This window comes from Crinia signifera, chromosome 8 (genome assembly GCF_055691185.1).
Source record: "Crinia signifera chromosome 8, ASM5569118v1, whole genome shotgun sequence".
NCBI lineage: Eukaryota > Metazoa > Chordata > Amphibia > Anura > Myobatrachidae > Crinia > Crinia signifera.
In genome coordinates, this window is record NC_139224.1 from 18,798,329 (window position 1) to 18,823,688 (window position 25,360).

A 25,360-nucleotide genomic window follows, 5' to 3' on the forward strand; every position below is an offset into this window, starting at 1 on the left:
TATAGATATATATAGATATATATATCTATATACATATATACTAGGTGATTCATTGCGCCCTACGGGCGCTCTTCACACCGTCGTAAGGGGCTGTGCCCCCTTAATTTGTGAACGTTTGTATTGTGAGAAATATGGTTAGAATTGTATGAAAGATGCCTGTATTGCAACTGGAGTTATAGGTGAAATGTGTTATATAGAGAGCATATGATTTGGAAGGGGGTGTGCATTGTTTTGTTTAATTAAAAAGCGGTTACAGAGTAAGATGTACATTGATAGTGTGGAGGGTACAGTGACATTTGTGGGAGGGGGGTGTGTGTGCGTGTTTAGGTGTGTGTGTGCAATAGTATAGTAGGGTGTTTTTGTGTCAGCGGCTCCCCACTGGCGGAGGTCACGACACAGGAAAATAGGAGGCTGGGTAGTGATAGGGGTGTGTGGGCATAAGGGGGACTAAAGAGGATGGTGGGGGATACTGTGCAGCTTCTGCCAGTAAGTGAGGGTCCAGCGTGGCAGCACAGGAGTACAGGACATACCGGAGCACAGGACGTACAGGACGGTGACTCCCCCAGTGGTGGAAGTTACGGTTCAGGAGAGCAGGAAGCTGGGTAGTAATAAGGGTGTGTGGGCATAAGGGGGACTAAAGAGGAGGCGGGGGACACTGTGCAGCTTCTGCCAGTGGGTGAGGGTCCAGTGTGGCAGCACAGGAGTACAGGACGGTGGCCCTGGGTCAGTGTCTTCTCCTACTGGGTGGGAGTTAGGGTGCATGAGAGCAGGAGGCTGGGCTATGAGGCATGATAGGGGTATGTGGGCAATACAGCGTCAGCGACTCCCCAGTGGTGGAAGTTACGGTTCAGGAGAGCAGGAAGCTGGGTGGTGATAGGGGTGTGTGGGCATACGGGGGACTAAAGAGGAGGGTGGGGGACACTGTGCAGCTTCTGTCAGTGGGTGAGGGTCCAGCGTGGCAACACAGGAGTACAGGACGGTGGCCCTGAGTCAGTGTCTCTTCCTACTGGGTGGGAGTTAGGGTGCATGAGAGCAGGAGGCTGGGTAGTAAAGCATGATAGGGGAATGTGGGCAACACAGGGTGAGCGGGTCCCCACTGGCGGAAGTTACGGGGCAGGACAACAGGAGGCAGGGAAGTGATAGAGGTGTGTGGGCATGAGGGGTAAAACAGGTTTTTGGCTGTTGCAGAGTAGGGATGGGCATTGGTGCAGACGCCATCGATGGTTGGCATTGATGGCGATTTTGCACCCTGCAAACGATTGTAATAACATATTACTTGGATAACCATCAATTGTTGTAGCTATCGATGGTCCATTATATCTGACTGAATAGGCCGTGGGTCAATCAGAACTCGGTGGCGGGACTTCCGGGTGTGGGGGGGTCGGAGCTATGCTCCGTGTCCCGGCACCTTAAAAAAATTTGAAACTTGATCGGTTCTCCTTTGCCATTAATGTAGGGAAACCATCTGGTCCTCCCACATCGACGGCAAAAGTATTCAACATCGGCCATAAACCATCGATGATTTGATATCATTGATGGTCGATGGGCATCCCTAGAACTGGAGGAGGGTGGGGGACAATATGCAGCTCCCGACCGTGGATGAGCGTCTCCTCCCACTGGGAGGGAGTGAGGGTGCATGAGAGAGGGAGGCTGTATAATAGTGGTATGTGGGCAAGACATTGATAAAAGTTGTGGCGCTGGTGGACCGTGGGGACACTTCTGTCAGTGGGGTAACCTGCAGCGCGGCAGCTAGGTCCGGATTTCCCACCTAGGGGCGGCACCTGCTTGTGGCGGTACAGGATCCCCAATTCTCATGGGGTATGTGAAATGTGGGAGCGGGGTCGCGGGGGTCTGCTGGGGGGGGGGGGGGGGGGGTAATGCCGGAAGGGGGTCAGGGGGTGTCTGCAAATTGCGGGAGGGGGTGCGGGGATCTGCGATTAGCGGGAGGGGCGGGGGTCCGCAAATCGCGGGAGGTGGCGCAAGGGAAGGGGGGGGCTTGAATCGCAGGAATGGGGGTCCGCAAGGGAGGGTTGTGGGGGTCAGTGAATTGTGGAAGGGGGGGGTTGTGGGGGTCCGTGAATCGCGGGAGGGGTGCAGGGGGTGCCGTGAATCAAGGGAGGGAGGGGGGCGCGGGGGTGAATGGCGGGAGGGGGGGTTGTGGGGGTCTGTGAATCGCGGGAGGGGTGCGGGGGGTGCCATGAATCAAGGGAGGGAGGGGGGCGCTGGGGTGAATGGCGGGATGGGGGTTGTGGGGGGTCGTAAATCGCGGGAGAAGGGGTGTCGTGAATCACGGGAGGGGGCGTGAATAGCGGGAGGGGGTCTGCAAATCACGGGAGGGGGCGCGTGAGGGGGGGGGTGAATCGCAGAGGGGGCGCAGGAGGTGCCGTGGGGGTCCGCCAATTGCGGGAGGGGGTGTGGGGGGGGCGCGGGGGGTTTACCATGAATCGCGGGAGTGGGCGGGGTCCGCAAATCGCGTGTTGGGGAGCCCGCGAATCGCGGGAGGGGGCGCAGGGGGGGCTAGAATTGCAGGAGGGGGGCGCAAATGGTGGGAGGGGGGTCACGGGGGGTGCAAATCGCAGGAGGGGGGGCCCGCGAATCGTTGGAAGGGGGGGTCGCGGGGGGGCCGCAAATCGCGGGAGAGGGTCCGCAGGGGTGCAGTGAATCGCGGGGGGGGCGCAAATCGCGGGAGGGGGTGTGCGGGGGGGGGTTTACCATGAATCGTGGGAGGGTACGGGGTCCGCAAATCGCGTGTGGGGGAGCGTGCGAATCGCGGGAGGGGGCGCAGGGGGGGCTAGAATTGCAGGAGGGGGGCGCAAATGGCGGGAGGGGGGTCACGGGGGGCGCAAATCGCAGGAGGGGGGGCCCGCGAATCGTGGGAAGGGTGGGTTGCGGGGGGGCGCAAATCGCGGGAGAGGGTCCGCGGGGTGCCGCAAATCGCGGGAGGGGGGCGTGGGGGGTGTAGCGAATTGCGTGAGGGGGCGTGGGGGTTGGGGGGTGCCGCGAATCGCGGGGTGCCGCGAATTGCGGGAGGGGTGGGTCGCGGGGGCCCTGAATCGCACGGGGGTAGGGGTCGCGGGGGGGCCGCGAATCTCGGGAGGGGGGATTGTGGGGGATCTGCGATTCACGGGAGGGGTCGCGGGCGGGGGCCCATGAATCGCGGGAGTGGTTGCTGACTGGGCGTTGCTGACTGGGCGGGGGGAGGTGAAGTCAAGGGGGTGGGGTGTGTAGAACACTGGTCTTTTCCTTAGGGGGGGGCGGGTTTGTGTATCCCGCTGGGCGGGAATGTTATACACATAGAACACTGGTGGGGGGTTGTGGACAGATCCGCTGTCCCCTCAGGGGGGGGAGGGGGGCGTTCTCGTGTGGGGGGGGGGGGGGGGTGCAGACCCGCTGCTCGCTCTGGGGTGCGGGCAGACCCGTTGCTGGCAGGAGAGGGGGGGGTTTACGGGCAGACCCACTTGCTTGAAGACAGACCCGCTCCCGGCGGGGGCGTGTTGGGCGCTAGCGAGCGGGGGTAGCTGTAGCCCTGGCTGTGGGTGGGGGGCGGTGTTTTCAAAGAGGGTGGTGGTGTGTGTAACGCTGGTCTTTTCTCTAGGGGGGTGGGTTTGTGTATAATGCACTGGTGTCCTAAGGCAGAAACTATGTGTGTATAACGCTGTCAATCACTGTTGTAACCCCGCCCAGCTTTATACACACAGGGGATGAGTGACAGATCTGGCTAAATATATAAGAGATATATATATATATATATATATATATATATATATATATATTCCTATTAAATTTAACCCCATGTGTAATTTTTTGATCACCACATTACTTACAGACTGTATTTTTTCATATATTTTATGTGTTGAATCCGGCGAGGGACTTCTCCCTTCTATGGCTACTATCTGATACCGTGACAAAAGAATACTGTGCCATCTATACGGTGGCTGACACTGTGGAGGGACATGGGAGAGGGGTCTACAGAGCTCTAACTAGTTCAGTGCGTACAAGTGGCACTAGTCTGTGTGGTATAATGTGAATAATGGGGAATACTGTGTGGTGTAATGTGAATAATGGAGAATACTGGCTTACTGTCTCTATTTTAAGTATGTGGAGGGGGCACCAAAATGTCTAGTTACAGCACTGTGTGACAGCCTCTCAGCGGTGAGCAGATGTGCAGCACAGAGTGCAGAGCGTTATGTGACAGTGGTGAGCAGATGTGCAGCACATAGTGCAGAGCATTATATGACAGTGGTGAGCAGATGTTGCAGCACAGAGTGCAGAGCGTTATGTGACAGTGGTGAGCAGATGCTGCAGCACAGAGTGCAGAGCGTGATGTGACAGTGGTGAGCAGATGCTGGGACTGCAGCACAGTGTGCAGAGCATTATGTAACAGTGGTAAGCAGATGCTGCGGCACAGAGTGCAGAGCAATAAGCAACATACAGTAAGTGAGCAGTAGCTGGTACTGCGGCACAGAGTGCAGAGCGTTATGTGACAGCGGTGAGCAGATGCTGCAGCACAGAGTGCAGAGCGTTATTTGACAGGGGTGAGCAGATGCTGCAGCACAGAGTGCAGAGCGTTATGTGACAGTGGTGAGCAGATGCTGCAGCACAAAGTGCAGAGTGTTATGTGACAGTGGTGAGCAGATGTGCAGCAAAGAGTGCAGAGCGTTATGTGACAGTGGTGAGCAGATGCTGCAGCACAGAGTGCAGAGCTTTATGTGACAGTGCTGAGCAGATGCTGCAGCACAGAGTGCAGAGCTTTATGTGACAGTGGTGAGCAGATGTTGCAGCACAGAGTGCAGAGCGTTATGTCACAGTGGTGAGCAGATGTTGCAGCACAGAGTGCAAAGCATTATGTGACAGTGGTGAGCAGATGTTGCAGCACAGAGTGCAGAGCATTATGTGACAGTGGTGAGCAGATGCTGGGACTGCAGCACAGAGTGCAGAGCATTATGTCACAGTGGTGAGCAGATGTTGCAGCACAGAGTGCACAGTGATCAGTATGTAGCGGTGTAATATGCTGTTTAGTACATTAGCTATATTAGGAGAGGCCTCAGGATATCCTGCGCCCCTTACTGGTCACACATGGCACAGATACCGGCTAGGCCTCAGATCCTTGGCATCACACACATTATATATACATACACACACACACACACATATACACGACACAAACAAGTGCTACAGGTTACACTACCTGCTGGGTGGGCAGCGCCATCCTGTGTCACACCTGTGTAGTGATGAGGAAAACAGAAATAGGATGTTACACATGGAGTAATGAGAACACACAGACAATAGGTGGCGCTGTGGCTGCAGTGATTAATGCCAAACCATCTCCCTGCTGTGTCCTATGTCCGTACTGACGGACAGGACACAGCAGGGACTGTAATCCCAGACACATTGCCTGGCACCGCACTGCATACATATAACATTGCCTGGCACCGCACTGCATACATATAACATTGCCTGGCACCGCGCTGCGTACATATAACATTGCCTGGCACCGCACTGCATACATATAACATTGCCTGGCACCGTGCTGTGTACATATAACATTGCCTGGCACCGCACTGCATACATATAACATTGCCTGGCACCGCGCTGTGTACATATAACATTGCCTGGCACCGCGCTGTGTACATATAACATTGCCAGGCACCGCGCTGCATACATATAACATTGCCAGGCACAGCGTTGTGTACATATAATATTGCCTGGCACCACACTGCGTACATATAACATTGCCTGGCACCACACTGCGTACATATAACATTGCCTGGCACCGCGCTGCGCACATATAACATTGCCTGGCACCGCACTGCGTACATATAACATTGCCTGGCACCCCGCTGTGTACATATAACATTGCCTGGCACCGCGCTGCATACATATAACATTGCCTGGCACCACGCTGCATACATATAATATTGCCTGGCACCGCGCTGTGTACATATAACATTGCCTGGCACCGCACTGCATACATATAACATTGCCAGGCACAGCGTTGTGTACATATAATATTGCCTGGCACCACACTGCGTACATATAACATTGCCTGGCACCACACTGCGTACATATAACATTGCCTGGCACCGCAATGCGCACATATAACATTGCCTGGCACCGCACTGCGTACATATAACATTGCCTGGCACCCCGCTGTGTACATATAACATTGCCTGGCACCGCGCTGCATACATATAACATTGCCTGGCACCGCGCTGCATACATATAATATTGCCTGGCACCGCGCTGTGTACATATAACATTGCCTGGCACCGCGCTGCATACATATAACATTGCCTGGCACCGCACTGATTAGAGTTAACATTGCCTGGCAATGTGCTGCGCACATATAACATTGCCTGGCACCGCGCTGTGTACATATAACATTGCCAGGCACAGCGTTGTGTACATATAATATTGCCTGGCACCGCACTGCGTAGATATAACATTGCCTGGCACCGCGCTGCGCACATATAACATTGCCTGGCACCGCACTGATTACATTTAACATTGCCTGGCACCGCGCTGCGCACATATAACATTGCCTGGCACCGCGCTGCGTACATATAACATTGCCTGGCATCGCGCTGTGTACATATAACATTGCCTGGCACCGCGCTGCGTACATATAACATTGCCTGGCACAGCGCTGCGTACATATAACATTGCCTGGCACTGCGCTGCGCACATATAACATTGCCTGGCACCACACTGCATACATATAACATTGCCTGGCACCGCACTGCATACATATAACATTGCCTGGCACCGCACTGATTACATTTAACATTGCCTGGCACCACACTGCGTACATATAACATTGCCTGGCACCACACTGCGTACATATAACATTGCCTGGCACTGCGCTGCGCACATATAACATTGCCTGGCACCGCACTGCGTACATATAACATTGCCTGGCACCCCGCTGTGTACATATAACATTGCCTGGCACCGCGCTGCATACATATAACATTGCCTGGCACCACGCTGCATACATATAATATTGCCTGGCACCGCGCTGTGTACATATAACATTGCCTGGCACCGCACTGCATACATATAACATTGCCAGGCACAGCGTTGTGTACATATAATATTGCCTGGCACCACACTGCGTACATATAACATTGCCTGGCACCGCACTGCGTACATATAACATTGCCTGGCACCGCAATGCGCACATATAACATTGCCTGGCACCGCACTGCGTACATATAACATTGCCTGGCACCCCGCTGTGTACATATAACATTGCCTGGCACCGCGCTGCATACATATAACATTGCCTGGCACCGCGCTGCATACATATAATATTGCCTGGCACCGCGCTGTGTACATATAACATTGCCTGGCACCGCGCTGCATACATATAACATTGCCTGGCACCGCACTGATTAGAGTTAACATTGCCTGGCAATGTGCTGCGCACATATAACATTGCCTGGCACCGCGCTGTGTACATATAACATTGCCAGGCACAGCGTTGTGTACATATAATATTGCCTGGCACCGCACTGCGTAGATATAACATTGCCTGGCACCGCGCTGCGCACATATAACATTGCCTGGCACCGCACTGATTACATTTAACATTGCCTGGCACCGCGCTGCGCACATATAACATTGCCTGGCACCGCGCTGCGTACATATAACATTGCCTGGCACCGCGCTGTGTACATATAACATTGCCTGGCACCGCGCTGCGTACATATAACATTGCCTGGCACAGCGCTGCGTACATATAACATTGCCTGGCACTGCGCTGCGCACATATAACATTGCCTGGCACCACACTGCATACATATAACATTGCCTGGCACCGCACTGCATACATATAACATTGCCTGGCACCGCACTGATTACATTTAACATTGCCTGGCACCGCACTGCGTACATATAACATTGCCTGGCACCGCGCTGTGTACATATAACATTGCCTGGCACCGCGCTGCATACATATAACATTGCCTGGCACCGCACTGTGTACATATAACATTGCCTGGCACTGCACTGCATACATATAACATTGCCTGGCACCGCACTGCATACATATAACATTGCCTGGCACCGCGCTGCATACATATAACATTGCCTGGCACCGCACTGCATACATATAACATTGCCTGGCACCGCACTGATTACATTTAACATTGCCTGGCACCACGCTGCGCACATATAACATGGATGTTCCACCTCCCTGTCACATGATGTACAGAGGAACAGCCTATGAGGTGCACTCACCTTTCTTATCCTTCTTCTCATCTTCGACCTCACTAGCCCCTAACAGAGTGAAAATGATTCCAGTCTGAGAATTTACTCCGACAGCGGTGACTAGCATTCTGCCCGATCCTTCCATGACATGTGTACCTGAGGGGGCAGAACACTCAACATAAACACCACGGAAACAGCATGACACACGTTTGCACAGCACATACTAAAGAAATTAGGGGGCGAGATTTAATAGGATGTGATTTTTAGACTTTTGCTAAAAACTTCCAAATTTGGTAATTTTTCCAAAATCGCCCAAATAAATAGGAAACTAATTGCGCTAAAAGTCGCACATTTTGACCTGTTGATTTTTTTCTCACACTTCAATTTCCATCCAGAAGTTTTCCCATTATAAACAGCTTGCAAATTTAATAGGGTGCGATTTTTGGTAAACGTTACCGAAAATCGCAAAAAAGAAAGATAGACCAGGTTCTGACAGGCGACTTTGACAGAACCATGCACAGGTCATTGAGATCTGTGCATGGGTCTGTCTTAAAAAATGTGTAAAAGTAAACATTTTTAAAAAATAATAGCACGGGGTCCCCCCTCCTGAGCATGAACGGGTTTAAAAAAACGTTCCTGGTTTCAAAACAACCACGGCCCAAAAGAAATAGCGTCCCCTTGATTTTTTAAAACCAGCACCAGGCTCAAGGGCTGGTCCTGGTTCCCAAAATATGGGGACAAAAATTACTAGGGGTCCCCCATATTTCAAGAACCTGCGCCGGGCCCAAACAGCCAACAGGGTAATGGAACAGCCGTGGGAAACTTATCACGTACGGTCCCCGCGGCCAAAGCATTCAGCCCTGTGGCTGATCAGTCCAGGCAGGGACCCTGGAGGAGTGGGGATCCCAACCAATAAAAGGGTCCCCCCCTCTAGATTGACCCCTGCCCAGGCTGAAGCCCGAGGCTGTCCCCAATGGCTTTTTTTTTTTCTGTAAATTTGCATCTCATTAAATAGTCGAATTCTTCCAAAAAAAATGCGATTTGGAAAAATGCAATTTGGAAAAATGCGATAAGGTGCGATTTCGTAGCCTTACTAAAAATCGCATTCTACGAAATCTCGCCCTGGGTATCAGTAAGGGTTGATGTGTATAATGGTGATATTACACCAGAGGCACAGGGCTGATGTGTATAATAGTGATATTACACCAGAGGCATGGGGCTGACGTGTATAATGGTGATATTACACCAGAGGCACGGGGCTGATGTGTATAATGGTGATATTACACCAGAGGCACATGTCTGACGTGTCTAATGGTGATATAACACCAGAGGCATGGGGCTGATGTGTATAATGGTGATATGCTTGGGGCTGACGTGTATAATGGTGATATTACACCAGAGGCACAGGGCTGACGTGTATAATGGTGATATTACACCAGAGGCACGGGGCTGATGTGTATAATGGTGATATTACACCAAAGTCACGGGGCTGATGTGTATAATGGTGATATTACACCAGAGGCACGGGGCTGATGTGTATAATTGTGACATTACACCAGAGTCACGGAGCTGATGTGTATAATGGTGATATTACACCAGAGGCACAGGGCTGATGTGTATAATGGTGATATTACACCAGAGAAACGGGGCTGATGTGTATAATGGTGATATTACACCAGAGGCACGGGGCTGATGTGTATAATGGTGACATTACACCAGAGACACAGGGCTGATGTGTATAATTGTGACATTACACCAGAGGCACGAGGCTGATGTGTATAATGGTGATATTACACCTGAGGTACAGGGCTGATGTGTATAATGGTGATATTACACCAGAGGCACGGGCTGATGTGTATAATGGTGATATTACATCAAAGGCACAGGGCTGATGTGTATAATGGTGATATTATACCAGAGGCACAGGACTGATGTATCTAATGGTGATATTACACCAATGCGCAGGCCAGGGCTGATGTGTATAATGGTGATATTACACCAGAGGCACAGGGCTGATGTGTATAATGGTGATATTACACCAGAGGCACAGGGCTGATGTGTATAATGGTGATATTACACCAGAGGCACGGGGCTGATGTGTATAATGGTGATATTACACCAGAGGCACAGGGCTGATGTGTATAATGGTGATATTACACCAATGCACAGGCCAGGGCCCGCCCCGCAATGTGAATGCAAAGTTTTGCAGACACCTCACTACACAGCCTAGTTGCACTGCCAGGTGCAGATTGGCCATGTTTTGAGTCGCAGTGGCTGCCTGTGACGTCACGCAGCAGCCAGGGCCCGAGCGGTCAGGTCACACCTGCATTGTCTGATCATTCCCACAAAACAACACCCCACTGCCCCTGCAACAGTCAGGTGCCGTTCCCAGTCGTTACTTAAACTACGAGTAGCGATTTTCGCAGACCAATGATAGGGTCTGAATCAGGCCCTTGCCCGTATCAATATTATGAATTACTTGCCAACCCCACGCTATTACCTGATAACAGCATGGGATCCTTATCTATAGATTTGCGGACTTGGTCAGACTCCCCGGTCAGAGAACTTTCATCAATCTTCAGTTCATTTCCCTGAATAAAGAGGCCGTCAGTAGGGAGCAGGTCACCTGGTGGACACAGAAGGGACACAGGTCACTGGCGGTATTCAGAGAGGATCACATTATCCGTACCTGGCGGCAAGGAGGAAACCTACCGTATTTAACTTGAGCTATGTCACCGACCACGAGTTCAGCCACTGGGATCTGAATGACCTGACCTCCACGGACCACCGTAAATTTCATCTCCTGCTCAATGCGGCTTTGGAGGCCTCGGAACTGCTTCTCTTTGCTCCAGTCATTGAAGGCAGTGACAAGGACAACACAGACGACGGATAAGAGGATGGCGGCACCTTCTATCCAGCCGGCTTCTGCTTCCCCCTCATCTTCTGCCCCTGCCGCTACTCCCCCACAACCTGCAACATGTACAATTCCAGAATAAGGCTTCTCAGAGAGACATCAAAGTCCAATCACAGTGCTACATAGCAGACTTCTGGTGGACTAAAGCTGGCCATACATCTAGAGATCCATTGTCAGATTGGGATGGTTGGAACAAAATCCTGGTAATGGATGAGAGCAGATGACAGTTGACCATTTGCTGTGAAATGCTGGAAAACTGCCAAAAACTGTCAGATATTATCAGGTTTTTGTTCCAACCAGCCCAATCTGACAATCGATCTGAATATGTATGGCCACCTTTACCTTTGTTAATGCTCTTTCTTCAAGGTTTGCGGTTCCCACAGGGATAACATCGGGGTTGTAGGTGGATCCAGAGGACCGTGGCACCAATCAGCAAAGCTTTGAGGCATCCCAGGATGCACGGCTCCTCTCCCATATAACCCCACCTCCATGCTCAGCTCATCAGTTATGTTAACCAGCAGGAAGGGGAGAAGGAAGAAGACAGGTGATAACATACCAGTACATGTCCACATAAACAGAGTGAGAGAGACTAGTAACCAAGGTCGCGTATGTCACACATTGATAGACCACTAGAATTTCTCAGGCCAACAATAGGGTGGGCTCCATGTGGGAACCATGAACCTAGAAGAGTTAACAAAACATACGCCTACCATAACTCTCGTTTTCTTCTTTGGGATTCATGATCCCACAGGGATAAAATTGGGGATGTCCCAAAGCAGAAGAATCTGGCGACAAAAGGAAGCATGCCAGTCCAACAGACCTAGTAGAATGTGCAGTAATAGAAGCAGGTATCGAAAGTTTAGCTTGTGCGTAAGCCTGCTTAATTACCAGTCGTATCCAGGGAGCCAAAGTTTGTTTGCTAGCTGGCCAACCACATTTGTGGAATCCATAAAGGACAACCAATGCTTCAGATTTTTTTATTGAAGCCATACGTTCCCCCTAGCGTTTTAAGGCTCGAACCACATCTAGGGAACGTTCCACTGGAGATAAATCTCTAGCCTTGAAAGGCGGAACCACAAAATTGGTTCATATGGAACTTGGAGACCACCTTAAGTAGGTGAGCAGGTCTCGTTCTAAGGACAGTCCTGTCCATATGAAAAATAAGAAAAGGAGATAGGCACGAAAGTGCAGTAAGGTCAGATACACATCTGACTTATGCTATGGCAAGCAAAAAGACTGTCTTTGCAGTAAGCCATTTCAAATCCACTGGTTTTAAGGGTTTAAACAGGTGTTTCCCTAAAGCCTCCAGGACCACCGTTAAATCCCACGGGCCCGTTGGAGGAACATAAGGAGGCTGAATACGTATTACACCTTGAAGAAAAGTACGTATACCAGGTAAAGAAGACATTTTTCTTTGAAATCATATTGAAAGGGCCGAGATATGAACCTTAAGAGAGTCCAATCTAAGACCCAGATCCAAGCTTCTTTGGAGTATTCTTGCTGTCTTGAAAATATTGGTGTTACGATGTCTTGAAGCACACCAAGAGAAGTAGGTATGCCATACTCTACAGTATATCTTCGCTGAAACAGGTTTTCGGGTCTTAATCATAGTTTGAACTACGCTGTCTGAAAACCCTTTTTGCTTTAACCCCTTCCCGATGAGGCCTTTTTTGTTAATTTTTTTTTTTTCCTCCTCGCGTTCAAATAAGCGTAACTTTTTTAATTTTCCGGCTATATAGACACATGAGGGCTTTTTTTTTGCGGGACAAGTTGTACTTTTTAATGGTATCATTTACTATACCGTATAATATTCTGGGGAATCAGGAAATAATTCAATGTGGGGTAAAAAAGAAAAAAAACGCAATTCCACAATTTTGCGCTGGTTACGGTTTTGTTGGAGTTCATAGTTCGTTTAAAATGATGGGTTATCTTTATTCTATGGGTCGTTATGATTCCGGTGATACCAAACTTATATAGTTTTCGTTATGTTTTACCACTAAAAAAAAAAATAGAAACTTTTACGGTTTTTCTAATTTGCGTCGCGTCGCCATGTTCTGCGGCTTATAACTTTTTTATTTTTCCACCTACGGACCTGGGTGAGGGCTCATTTTTTGCGGGCTGAAGTGTACTTTTTAATTAATACCATTATGGGATATGGGCGACTTTCTGATCTCTTTTAGTTATTTTTTTTTGGGTAGGCGATGCGACCAAAAAACGTAGTTTTGGCGTTGGGAATTATTTTCCGTTTACGCCTTTAACCGTGCGGGATAACTAATGTTATATTTTAATAGATCGGACTTTTAGGAACGCGGCAATACCAAATATGTTTATTTTTTTTATTTTTTATTTATTTTTATTTGTGAAATGGGAAAAGGGGGGTGATTTGAACTTTTAATTTTTTTTTTTTTTTTTTTTAAACTTATTTTTTTTTTTTTTTTTACTTTTACTACAAGGCCCCCTAGTGTACTTGACCACTAGGGGGCGCGATTGCCTGTACTAGGTTCAGCCATAGAGCTCTATGGCTGAACATAGTGATTTTCAGCACTTCCTATTACATCCTGCCTCAGGCAGGATGTAATAGGAATGCTGACACGGCCAGCACAGGGGTCTACATTAGACCCCTGGCTGCCATGGCAACCGATCGGCACCCTCCGATCTCGCCGCGGGGGGCCCCGATCGGCGCCGGAGGGGGGCGCCCCCCCTCCGATCAGCTATTTAAGCACTGCGGGCGCTTTGCCCGCGGTGCTTAAAGGGTTAAACGGCCACGATCGGCGAACTCGCCGCTCATGGCCGTGAGAGCAGGTACCTGGCTGTAATATACAGCCATTACCTGCTCTCTTTCAAGCCAGCTCACTCCGTGAGCTGGCTTGATTCCCCCGCAACCGACATATGACGTAAATATACGTCATATGTCGGGAAGGGGTTAAGATAGCAGATTCAAGCACCATGACGTCAAAGACAGACCCTGCAGATCTGGATGCAGGCATGGACCTTGGCTGAGAAGTTCCGGCCTGAGAGTTAATAGAAGTGGTTGCTCCACTGACAGATGATGAAGGTCGGGAAACCAATGATGTCTGGACCAGGCAGGGGCCACTTATATGAGATTTACGCCTTCCTGTTTGAGTTTCCGAAGCACTTGTGGAAGCATGGAAACTGGAGGGAATATGTATGGAAGACAAAATTTCCACGGTATTGACAGTGCATCTGTGAATAACACTTTTGGATCTTGGGACCGCGACCCGTAAGCAGCCACCTTGTCATTGCAGCAAGATGCCATCAGGTCCACATCTGGATGACCCCAGCATACCACTAGAAGTAGGAGCACTTCTGGGTGGAAGGACCATTCTCCCAGGTGAACATCTTGGTGACTTAAGAAGTCCACCTCCCAGTTCAAGATTCCAGGAAAAAACACCACGACAAAGCTGGGGACGTGCTAATCAATATTTCTGATATCTCCCTCATGGCTCTGACACTGAGTGCCGCCTTGGTGGTTTATATAAGCCACTGTTGCGGCATTGTCTGACCGTACCTGTACCGGTCAGCCCTGAAGAAAGTCCTGTGATTGGTGTAGTGCATTGTACACTGACCGCAGCCCCAGAATATTGATGGATAATTGAGCTTCTGCCCAAATACCTTTTTCTTGTAAGGTACTTCCTCATCTTTAAGGGCCATGGCAACACAAGTTCCGTTAGCCTGCTATTCTGAAATCCGCGCCACCCTTCTGTGTTCACGCCACCATGAATTAACTTTAGTAAAATTGTGGTTAGCAAAACCACTGAGCACGAAGCGTGGCGAGCTAAGCGAGCCCACAAGGGGACGATGATGCTTAGAAGCCCCATTGTTAGGGATTCTACTATGGCACCCCAGCCTTGCTGGTTTTTGTCCATAGTCCCAATCGACTATGCCGAACATGAACACCATCAGGCCTAGAATTTGCATCGCCTGATGAATTAAGATGAAGAAACAGACATATTTCCATCTGCAAGTCCTGACATCTGTCGTTGCGCACTGGAATCCAGTATTGCACCCAGATGCAGCATCCACCGTAACGGTACCATGGAGGATTTTTCCAAGGTGAGGAGCTACCCATGTTGTTGAAGGAATGTCAATGTTTTTTGTAAGTGTTCAGACAACACCTCTGGTGACCTGGCTACAAGAAGAAGGTCATCACGGTAAAGGAGCACCCGTATTCCCCAACGGTGAAGATGTACTGCCATAAACGCCATGATTTTTGTGAAAATCTTTGGCGCCAAAGGGCAAAGCATGAAACTGAAAATGTTGGGACAATTAAGCGAAGCGAAGGAACCGCTGGTGTGATGGAGCAATAGGGATGTGTAAATAAGCATCCCCGTATATCCAGGGACACCATGTAGTCCCCGGCTCCATTGCCAACACTATAGTCTGCAATGTTTACATCCTGAACCTGGGCACCTTTACAAATTGGTTGAGTGATTATACAGTAGGTTCAGTATGGGCCTGTACGTCCCTTTTGGTCTGAGAAACAGGTACTATCACTTCGGACTGTATCAGGGATTGTAATATCACCTTAACATTGTCCGCTTTGTGAGGCTCTGATGGGCCCGTGAAGAAAAAATTCTGGGGAGACCACTTTTTGAAAGACGCTGAGTTCCCCGGGACACAACTTCCCGCACGAAGCATCGGTAGTGGTACTGATCTGCTCCTGTGCAAAGCTCAGAAGTCAGCCTCCCACCCTGGGCTCCTCCAGAGGAAGGCCCATCCCATCATGTGGCAGGCTTGTCAGGCTTCGCTGAGGGGTACCTAGTCGGCCAGAACTGTTTGGGCTTCGGCTTGGTGGATTTAGAGGCACCAGAGTTACGGGAAAAACTCTGCCCTCTGGCTTTCCCTTGAGGACGAAAGGACTGAAAAAGGAGCCTCAGGCCTGTATGGAAGGGCTGAAGGTAAACCAGCAATTTTGGCAGCTGCTAAGGAGACTGCAATCTTATTGAGTCAACATGACTGTAGGTCGACATGGGTTTTTTCACTTTTTTCTTGTCCCGAATTTCAACACAGTCAACATGGACACTAAAACCTTGCACCACGTGCACTTACCATGCTTCGCGGACAGCGCCTCGCTATGTCTCTCTATTTTATTCTCCTACCAAGCCCTAGTGGATGGCAGGGCATGAAATACCGCCTGTTGGCTCAAAAAAGTGAAAAATCCCATGTCAACCTTTTGACTGTCGACCTTCCCCATGTTGAACTAAGGCTTGTGTCGACCTAACGCTTGTGTTGACCTAATGCTTGTAGACCTAGTGACCGTATCCCAATAAGATATACTTAGAGCAGACAAACAACCAATTTAGCACAAGTCACATACAATGCAGAATATATAAGTCCAATATTAGTACAAATAACTGCAAATGCTCCAATCCCCTACGGTGCTACGCAATGAGCAAGCAGGATATGAATGCTGCAAAAAACAATCAGCACAGGGGAGACTAACCCAAAACAATGCCAGAGACTTGCTGCTGCGGAATCTGCTGCATGTGTCTCTATAAAGGTGCAGGGATTTCCATCAGCTTGAGGGCTGGGGTTATAGTATAAAACAGGCATGTCCAAACTATGGCCCTCCAGCTGTTGTGAAACTACAAGTCCCATCATGCCTTGCCACAGTTTTGCTATTAGGGAATGCTAAAACTATGGCAAGGCATGCTGGGATGTGTAGTTTCACAACAGCTGGAGGGCCACAGTTTGGACATGCCTGGTATAAAACATCTACAGTGTCTAGGTATACAATCATATGGTCCAACACTAATGGTCGACAGTCACAAGGTCAACAGGGTCTGAAGGTCGACATTGAAAAGGTCAACCGGGTCTAAAAGTCGACAGAGTCCAAAGGTCAACAGGGTCAGAATGTCGACAGGTAAAAGGTCGACATAAAAAATGTCGATGTGGTCAAAAGGTCGACATGATTTTTAAAATGTTTTTAGGGTGTCTATGTCAACGTTGGTTGACATGGACACTGTCTAAGTGTACAGCGTCCCCTCGCTTCACTCGCCATGCATCGGGCACACTATTTTGTTCTCCCGCCATGCCCTAGTGGATGGTAGGGCATGAAATGAGCAGTGTCCACGCCAGCCACTGCGGGCCGTCTCCCTGACCCGCAGTGTGACAGCAATTTGTGTGATCTCAAAGAGAGCCTTACCTGTCCCTCTCCCACCAATGTCACAAGTAACCCGCTTGACACAGATCAAGGGGGAGTTTCGGCGCCAGCAGGGGTGATGTAGCTGCTGTGCTGCCGTCGCTATGACGGACAGCGCAGCCAGCCCTGCACCGTGACCGCTGTCTGTTACAGTACCTAAGTTTCTGTTATAAAAATAGAAAAAAGCTTGTGGGATTGCTCCAGGCAATCCCTGCTGACAATAATTGTGTACAAGCTTCCTGCTGGAACCAACAAAAACTCATGAGCTGAGCATGGAGGCGGGGTTATATGAAAGACGAGCCGTGCATCCTGTGATGCCTCAGAGCTTTGCTGATTGGTGCCACGCTCCTCTGGATCCGCCTACAACCCCAATGTTATTCCTGTGGGACCATGAATCCTGAAGAAGAAATAAGATTTATCTACTGTGCTTAGCATTGACCAATTTATATCGGACCCCGGATGGGCCATTATAACTGTACAGGCCACTGCAGAGGACTGGAAAACAGCGAATGTAGTCCCACTGCACAAAAGTGGAAGCAAGGAAGAGGTAAGCAACTATCGACCAGTGAGCCTTACATCAGTAGTAGGGAAATTGATGGAAACACTCTTAAAACAAAGAGTTGTAGAATATCTCAAAACCAGCAATTTACAGGATCCAAAACAGCATAGGTTTTTACTGCATTTTTAGTTTAGAGAATCTCCCCCTCAGTGTTATACTGGACCCTGGATGGGCCATTATACCTGTACAGGCCCACATGTCCAGCAATGCCCACTGCACTATAACAGATCCTGGCCTACTGTACAGTGATACCCCGCACACTGCACTATAACAGATCCTGGCTTACTGTACACTGATATCCCGCACACTGCATTATAACAGATCTGGCTTACTGTACAATGATACCCCACACACTGCATTCTAACAGATCCTGGCTTACTGTACACTGATACCCCACACACTGAATTATAACAGATCCTGGCTTACTGTACACTGATACCACACACACTGCATTCTAACAGATCCTGAATTACTGTACACTGATACCCCGCACACTGCATTCTAACAGATCCTGAATTACTGTACACCGATACCCCGCACACTGCATTATAAAAGATCCTGGCTTACTGTACACTGATACCCTGCACACTGCATTATAACAGATCTGACTTACTGTACACTGATACCCCGCACACTGCATTATAACAGATCTGGCTTACTGTACACTGATACCCGGCACACTGCATTATAACAGATCTGGCTTACTGTACAGTGATACCCGGCACACTGCATTCTAACAGATCCTGGCTTACTGTACACTGATAACCAGCACACTGCATTATAACAGATCTGGCTTACTGTACAGTGATACCCTGCACACTGCATTATAACAGATCTTGAATTACTGTACACTGATACCCCGCACACTGCATTATAACAGATCTGGCTTACTGTACAGTGATACCCTGCACACTGCATTATAACAGATCTTGAATTACTGTACACTGATACCCCGCACACTGCATTATAACAGATCCTGGCTTACTGTACACTGATACCCTGCACACTGCACTATAACAGATCTGGCTTACAGTACACTGATACCCTGCACATTGCACTATAACAGATCTGGCTTACTGTACACTGATACCCCGCACACTGCATTATAACAGATCCTGGCTTACTGTACACTGATACCCCGCACACTGCATTGTAACAGATCTGGCTTACTGTACACTGATACCCCGCACACTGCACTATAACAGATCTGGCTTACGGTACACTGATACCCTGCACATTGCACTATAACAGATCTGGCTTACTGTGTACTGATACTCTGCATTATAACAGAACCTGGCTTACTGTGCACTGATACTCTGCACTATAACAAATCTGACTTACGGTACACTGATACCCGGCACACTGCACTATAACAGATCTGGCTTACTGTACACTGATACTCTGCACTATAACAGATCTGGCTTACTGTACACTGATACCCGGCACACTGCATTATAACAGATCTGGCTTACTGTACAGTGATACCCGGCACACTGCATTCTAACAGATCCTGGCTTACTGTACACTGATAACCAGCACACTGCATTATAACAGATCTGGCTTACTGTACAGTGATACCCTGCACACTGCATTATAACAGATCTTGAATTACTGTACACTGATACCCCGCAGACTGCATTATAACAGATCCTGGCTAACTGTACACTGATACCCCGCACACTGCATTATAACAGATCTGGCTTACTGTACAGTGATACCCTGCACACTGCATTATAACAGATCTTGAATTACTGTACACTGATACCCCGCACACTGCATTATAACAGATCCTGGCTTACTGTACACTGATACCCTGCACACTGCACTATAACAGATCTGGCTTACAGTACACTGATACCCTGCACATTGCACTATAACAGATCTGGCTTACTGTACACTGATACCCCGCACACTGCATTATAACAGATCCTGGCTTACTGTACACTGATACCCCGCACACTGCATTGTAACAGATCTGGCTTACTGTACACTGATACCCCGCACACTGCACTATAACAGATCTGGCTTACGGTACACTGATACCCTGCACATTGCACTATAACAGATCTGGCTTACTGTGTACTGATACTCTGCATTATAACAGAACCTGGCTTACTGTGCACTGATACTCTGCACTATAACAAATCTGACTTACGGTACACTGATACCCGGCACACTGCACTATAACAGATCTGGCTTACTGTACACTGATACTCTGCACTATAACAGATCTGGCTTACTGTGCACTGATACTCTGCACTATAACAGATCTGACTTACGGTACACTGATACCCGGCACACTGCACTATAACAGATCTGGCTTACTGTACACTGATACCCGGCACACTGCACTATAACAGATCTGGCTTACTGTACACTGATACCCCGCACACTGCACTATAACAGATCTTGCTTATGGTACACTGATACCCCGCACACTGCACTATAACAGATCTTGCTTATGGTACACTGATACCCCGCACACTGCACTATAACAGATCTGGCTTACGGTACACTGATACCCCGCACACTGCACTATAACAGATCTGGCTTACTGTACACTGATACCCCGCACACTGCACTATAACAGATCTGGCTGTATAATGCAGGAAAACACTGGATTGCAGGCTATATATAGCCCTGCTGAGATGATGAATGAATGCTATCTGGTTACACCAGTCATCACTATTCCCTGCTCAGTCACCGGATCCCCTGGCTGACACATACAGGATCACACCTCTCAGGTTACAGGCAGCACATGATCATCAAACAGATCCGCGACCCCTGTGGTGCAGGGCGGATTATCCCATGGACGAAGCTTTCAGGTCCACCACATCACCCCACTACAGCTGAGGTTTGGGAAGCAGATATAGGTCGACTTGTCGACAGTAAAAAGGATGACACCATGAAGGTGGACATTAGGTCAACATAGACAAACGGTCATCACAAGCAGATGGTGGACATGAGTTTTTTGTCTACGTCGTCCCCTCGCTGTGCTCACCATTCTTCAGGAACGGTGCCTCACTGTGCTCGGGGGATATGGTCACTAGGTCTACAGCAAGTAGGTAGACACCACTAGGTCGACATGCATTAAGGTCGACATGACTCCAAGTCGACATGCGAGAAGGTTGACATAAAGGTCGACTTGGGTTAGGTCGACAGGGCCATTAGGTTGACACAGGCATTAGGTCAACATGGGGAAGGTCAACAGTCAAAAGGTCAACATGGAGTTTTTCACTTTTTTTTTTGAGTCGACATGTGCTGACAGGTGGTATTTCCTTATCATCCACTAGGGCGTGGCAGGAGAATAAACTAGTGTGCAGATCGTAGCGAGGTACCGTGCCCGAAGCATGGCGAGCGCAGTGAGCGATGCGATAGGACGCGGCGCTACGTTTCAGTGTCCATGTCGACTGTGTCGAAATTCAGGATGAAAAAAAAGTGAAAAACCCCATGTCGACCCAACGCTTGTGTTGAGCTAATGACCCTGTCAACCTTAATGCTTGTCGACCTACTTGCTTACATACCCTCGCTCGGCACACTATTATATTTCCCCTCTCTGCCCACTGGGATGATAACTATTTTGGAAAAAATGTAAACTTCATGAAAAACTCATGTCAACCTTTTTTATATCGACCTTTTGCATGTGTCGACATTTTTTATATGTATTAATGCATGTCAACATTTTTGATGTGTCGACCAATAGTGGTTGACCTAATGACTGTTAACCTTTTCACTACATACAATCGCATCCGTCATATGCAATTTGCTCACATATCCAGGAAAATGGACAAAAACATTCAGTCAAATTGTTTAAATCAAACAGATTCAACTACAGCACCTCGTCTGACTGACAGTTCAGATACAGAACCTCGTCTGACCTGACAACACAGCTACAGGACCTCGTCTGACTCGGCAGTAAATCTACAGGACCTCATCTGACCCAACAGTACAGCTTCAGTACCCCGTCTGACTGACAGTACAGCTACAGGACCTTGTCTGACTGACAGTACAGCTACAGGACCACGTCTGACTGACAGTACAGCTACAGGACCTTGTCCGACTGACAGTACAGCTACAGGACCTCGTCTGACTGACAATACAGCTACAGGACCTCGTCTGACTGAAATTACAGCTACAGGACCTCGTCTGACTGACAGTACAGCTACAGGACCTTGTCTGACTGACAGTACAGCTACAGGACCTTGTCCAACTGACAATACAGCTACAGGACCTCGTCTGACTGAAATTACAGCTACAGGACCTTGTCTGACTGACAGTACAGCTATAGGACCTCGTCTGACTGACGGTACAGCCCAGGTGTGCCTGAGCATGTTAGGGGACGATGTGTGACATTAGTAGCAGCCCTGGTGTGCCTGAGCGTGATAGGGGAGGGTGTGTGACATCAGCACCAGGCCGGATATGTCTGTAGTAGGGGAGGGTGTGTGACGTCAGCACCAGGATGGATATGCCTGTATTAGGGGAGGGTATGTGACGTCAGCACCAGGCCATATATACCTGTATTAGGGGAGGGTGTGTGATGTCAGTACCAGGCCGGATATACCTGTATTAGGGGAGGGTGTGTGACGTCAGTACCAGGCCGGATATGCCTGTATTAGGGGAGGGTGTGTGACATCAGCACCAGGCCGGATATACCTGTATTAGGGGAGGGTGTGTGACGTCAGTACCAGGCGGGATATGCCTGTATTAGGGGAAGGTGTGTGATGTCAGCACCAGGCCGGATATACCTGTATTAGGGGAGGGTGTGTGACATCAGTACCAGGCCTGATATACCTGTATTAGGGGAGGATGTGTGACGTCAGCACCAGGCCGGATATGCCTGTATTAGGGGAGGGAGTGTGACGTCTACACCAGGCCGGATATACCTATATTAGGGGATGTGTCTGACGTCAGCACCAGGCAGGATATACCTGTATTAGGGGAGGGTGTGTGACTTCAGCATCAGGCCATATATACCTGTATTAGGGGAGGGTGTGTGATGTCAGCATCAGGCCATATATACCTGTATTAGGGGAGGGTGTGTGATGTCACCACCAGGCCGGATATGCCTGTATTAGGGGAGGGTGTGTGACGTCAGCACCAGGCCATATATACCTGTATTAGGGGAGGGTGTGTGATGTCAGCATCAGGCCATATATACCTGTATTAGGGGAGGGTGTGTGATGTCACCACCAGGCCGGATATGCCTGTATTAGGGGAGGGTGTGTGACGTCAGCACCAGGCCATATATACCTGTATTAGGGGAGGGTGTGTGACAACAGTACCAGGCGGATATACCTGTATTAGGGGAGGGTGTGTGACGTCAGCTGCAGGCCAGATATACCTGTATTAGGGGAGGGTGGGTGACGTCAGTACCAGGCCGGATATACCTGTATTATAGGAGGCTGTGTGACCTCAGTTCCAGGCGGATATGCCTGTATTATGGGAGGGTGTGTGATGTCACCACCAGGCCGGATATACCTGTATTAGGGGAGAGTGTGTGACATCAGTACCAGGCCGGATATACCTGTATTAGGGGAGGGTGTGTGACATCACCACCAGGCCGGATATGCCTGTATTAGGGGAGGGTGTGTGACATCAGCACCAGGCCGGATATACCTGTATTAGGGGAGGAGCTGTGTGTTGCTGAGCTCCTGACTTCCAGAGTAGGCCGAAAAGCCTGGGACTTGATTAGGGGATTTATCCCCAGTGCTATGGAGCCTCCTGGGGCTGCTGCCCAGGAGAGCCCCCCGGCTGCCGGGCCCAGTCCGGGCCTAGCCCCAATGTCATCGGGGGCAGGTGGCAAAAAGGGGGTTTTGGTGATGCCTAAGGGGGAGAGCTCGTGTCGGGCCCCCCAGGATGAATCGGATAAGATTTCCAGCTGCTCGGAGGGGCAAAGAACTGTGAAGGCTTCTCAAACCAGCCTGATTCTGCCTAGTGGAAGGCTGCTTATCCCCCCACCTAAGCTACAGCCTGTTGTCGGTCTGAACCCGGTGTCAGGGGAGCCCAAGGTGCCCGTTGCTGTAAGGCCCCCGGTGGCAGTGAACACTGATGAGATGCAGACGCCTGGGATAATGGATAACCCTGCTAATGGGTCAGCTATGGTGGATGTCGGGCCCACAGCGTTTGGGAAGAAGCCTAGTGTGTCCGGCAGCCCTGAAGGTACATCTGTCGGGTGTGTGGTCTTACCGGAGGAGGAGAGGATCGGCGTGCTGTCTGGGGCTGCTGTTCCTGGCATGCCTGTGTGTGAAGAGACGGTGTCGGCGCTGGCTGCTGGGAGTCCTGGCGTCCTGGAGCCGGTCCCGGGATCTGAGGATGCTCCGGTGCCCGTGGAGAGGTGTGGAGTGCAGCCTGGAGTGGATCCTGCGCCCCCCCGAGAGGTGTGTGGCCGGCGGCGCGGTGCTGGCGTCCCTGCCCATGGATGTGGCCGGCCTGCAGGACCCGGCGGGTGACGTCAGCGCTGGGCGCCGTGACAACGGGGAGACGGCGTCTGCGGCTGAGGCGGCTGGCGTGGAGGAGCGGGCGGCAAGGAGGGAGCTGCCTGATGTCCCTGTAGATGCGGCGGGTGATGGCGCGGAGGTGCCTGTGATCCTGGTCCGCATGGAGGAAGATGGCGGCGGCTGTAGCCGGCCGGCGGGTGACGTCATCGCCCCCGTGCCGGCTGTAAAGTTAGTATATGGTGGCGGGGGTGTTTTGGAGGGGGAGGGGGGCACCCAGGGGAGCCCTGAACTGATAAATGGGACGGACTGTCCAGTGACCCCTTCTGTTAAAATGGTACAGTGCGAGGTGCCTGCACTGGTTAGTGTAATATGTGGTAAAGACACGCAGTGTGCAGTGTCTAAGGGGGGGGAGCTGCTGTGTGCAGATGCCAGTACAAGTGGGGAGGCTGGCACAGCTGTTGCCACAGGGATGGACCAACCTGTGGAGGGGACTTTGATGAGTGTGCAGAACTTGCAATCCGGAGTGCTGGTGGACACTGTTGACAGTGTAGGGGGAGGGGGTGGTATGGTGGATTCTATAAAGGAATGTGTTGTACCCCCATTGGGAACTGTTGTGCAGGGTATAGTGGCTGATGGGGGGGAACTGATGGTTGCAACACATGCCAGCGCAGGGGAGGGGGCTGATACAGCTGGTACTGTGGATATCAGTCAGCCTGTGGAAGGGTCTGTTATGTGTGTGCAGGACTTGCAATCCAGAGTGTTGGCTCTGGAAACTAGGATTGTCAGGCTGCTGAACAAAATTACAATCAAAAAGAAGGAGAGGAACAACGCCTTCAGCACCAAAAGACCGGTGCTCAATGCGTTGATCCAAGAATTGCAGGCAGAGCTAGAAATTAGAAATGTGGAGAAGGATGCATTGAAATTAAAAATTGCTGAGCTGCAGGGAAAAGAGGTGATTGAGAGTGCAGAACTTCCCCCTAACAAGAGTTTGGATGAGGTGGAAGTGGGATCGGAAGGGGATAACCCTCTGTATGACCGCATTAGAATATTGGAGGAGGGGGGTGTGCCAGGTCCAA

General features: G+C 50.0%; 1 protein-coding gene across 11 annotated transcripts in view; it reads right to left on the reverse strand.

Annotated features, from left to right (window-relative positions):
- The window catches only part of ATP2B2 (ATPase plasma membrane Ca2+ transporting 2), a 276,982-nt gene that overhangs the window by 100,318 nt on the left and 151,304 nt on the right, over window positions 1–25,360 (reverse strand). For 9 of the 11 annotated variants that reach the window (XM_083155903.1, XM_083155895.1, XM_083155894.1 and 6 more), the window contains 4 exons: window positions 10,924–11,181; window positions 10,712–10,837; window positions 8,242–8,367; window positions 5,189–5,221 (listed from right to left, as the gene is read on the reverse strand). In XM_083155903.1, the coding sequence (XP_083012029.1) occupies window positions 5,189–5,221; window positions 8,242–8,367; window positions 10,712–10,837; window positions 10,924–11,181 (543 nt within the window). The remainder of the gene's footprint in view (window positions 1–5,188; window positions 5,222–8,241; window positions 8,368–10,711; window positions 10,838–10,923; window positions 11,182–25,360) is intronic. The other 2 variants (XM_083155899.1, XM_083155902.1) reach the window with 1 other exon arrangement.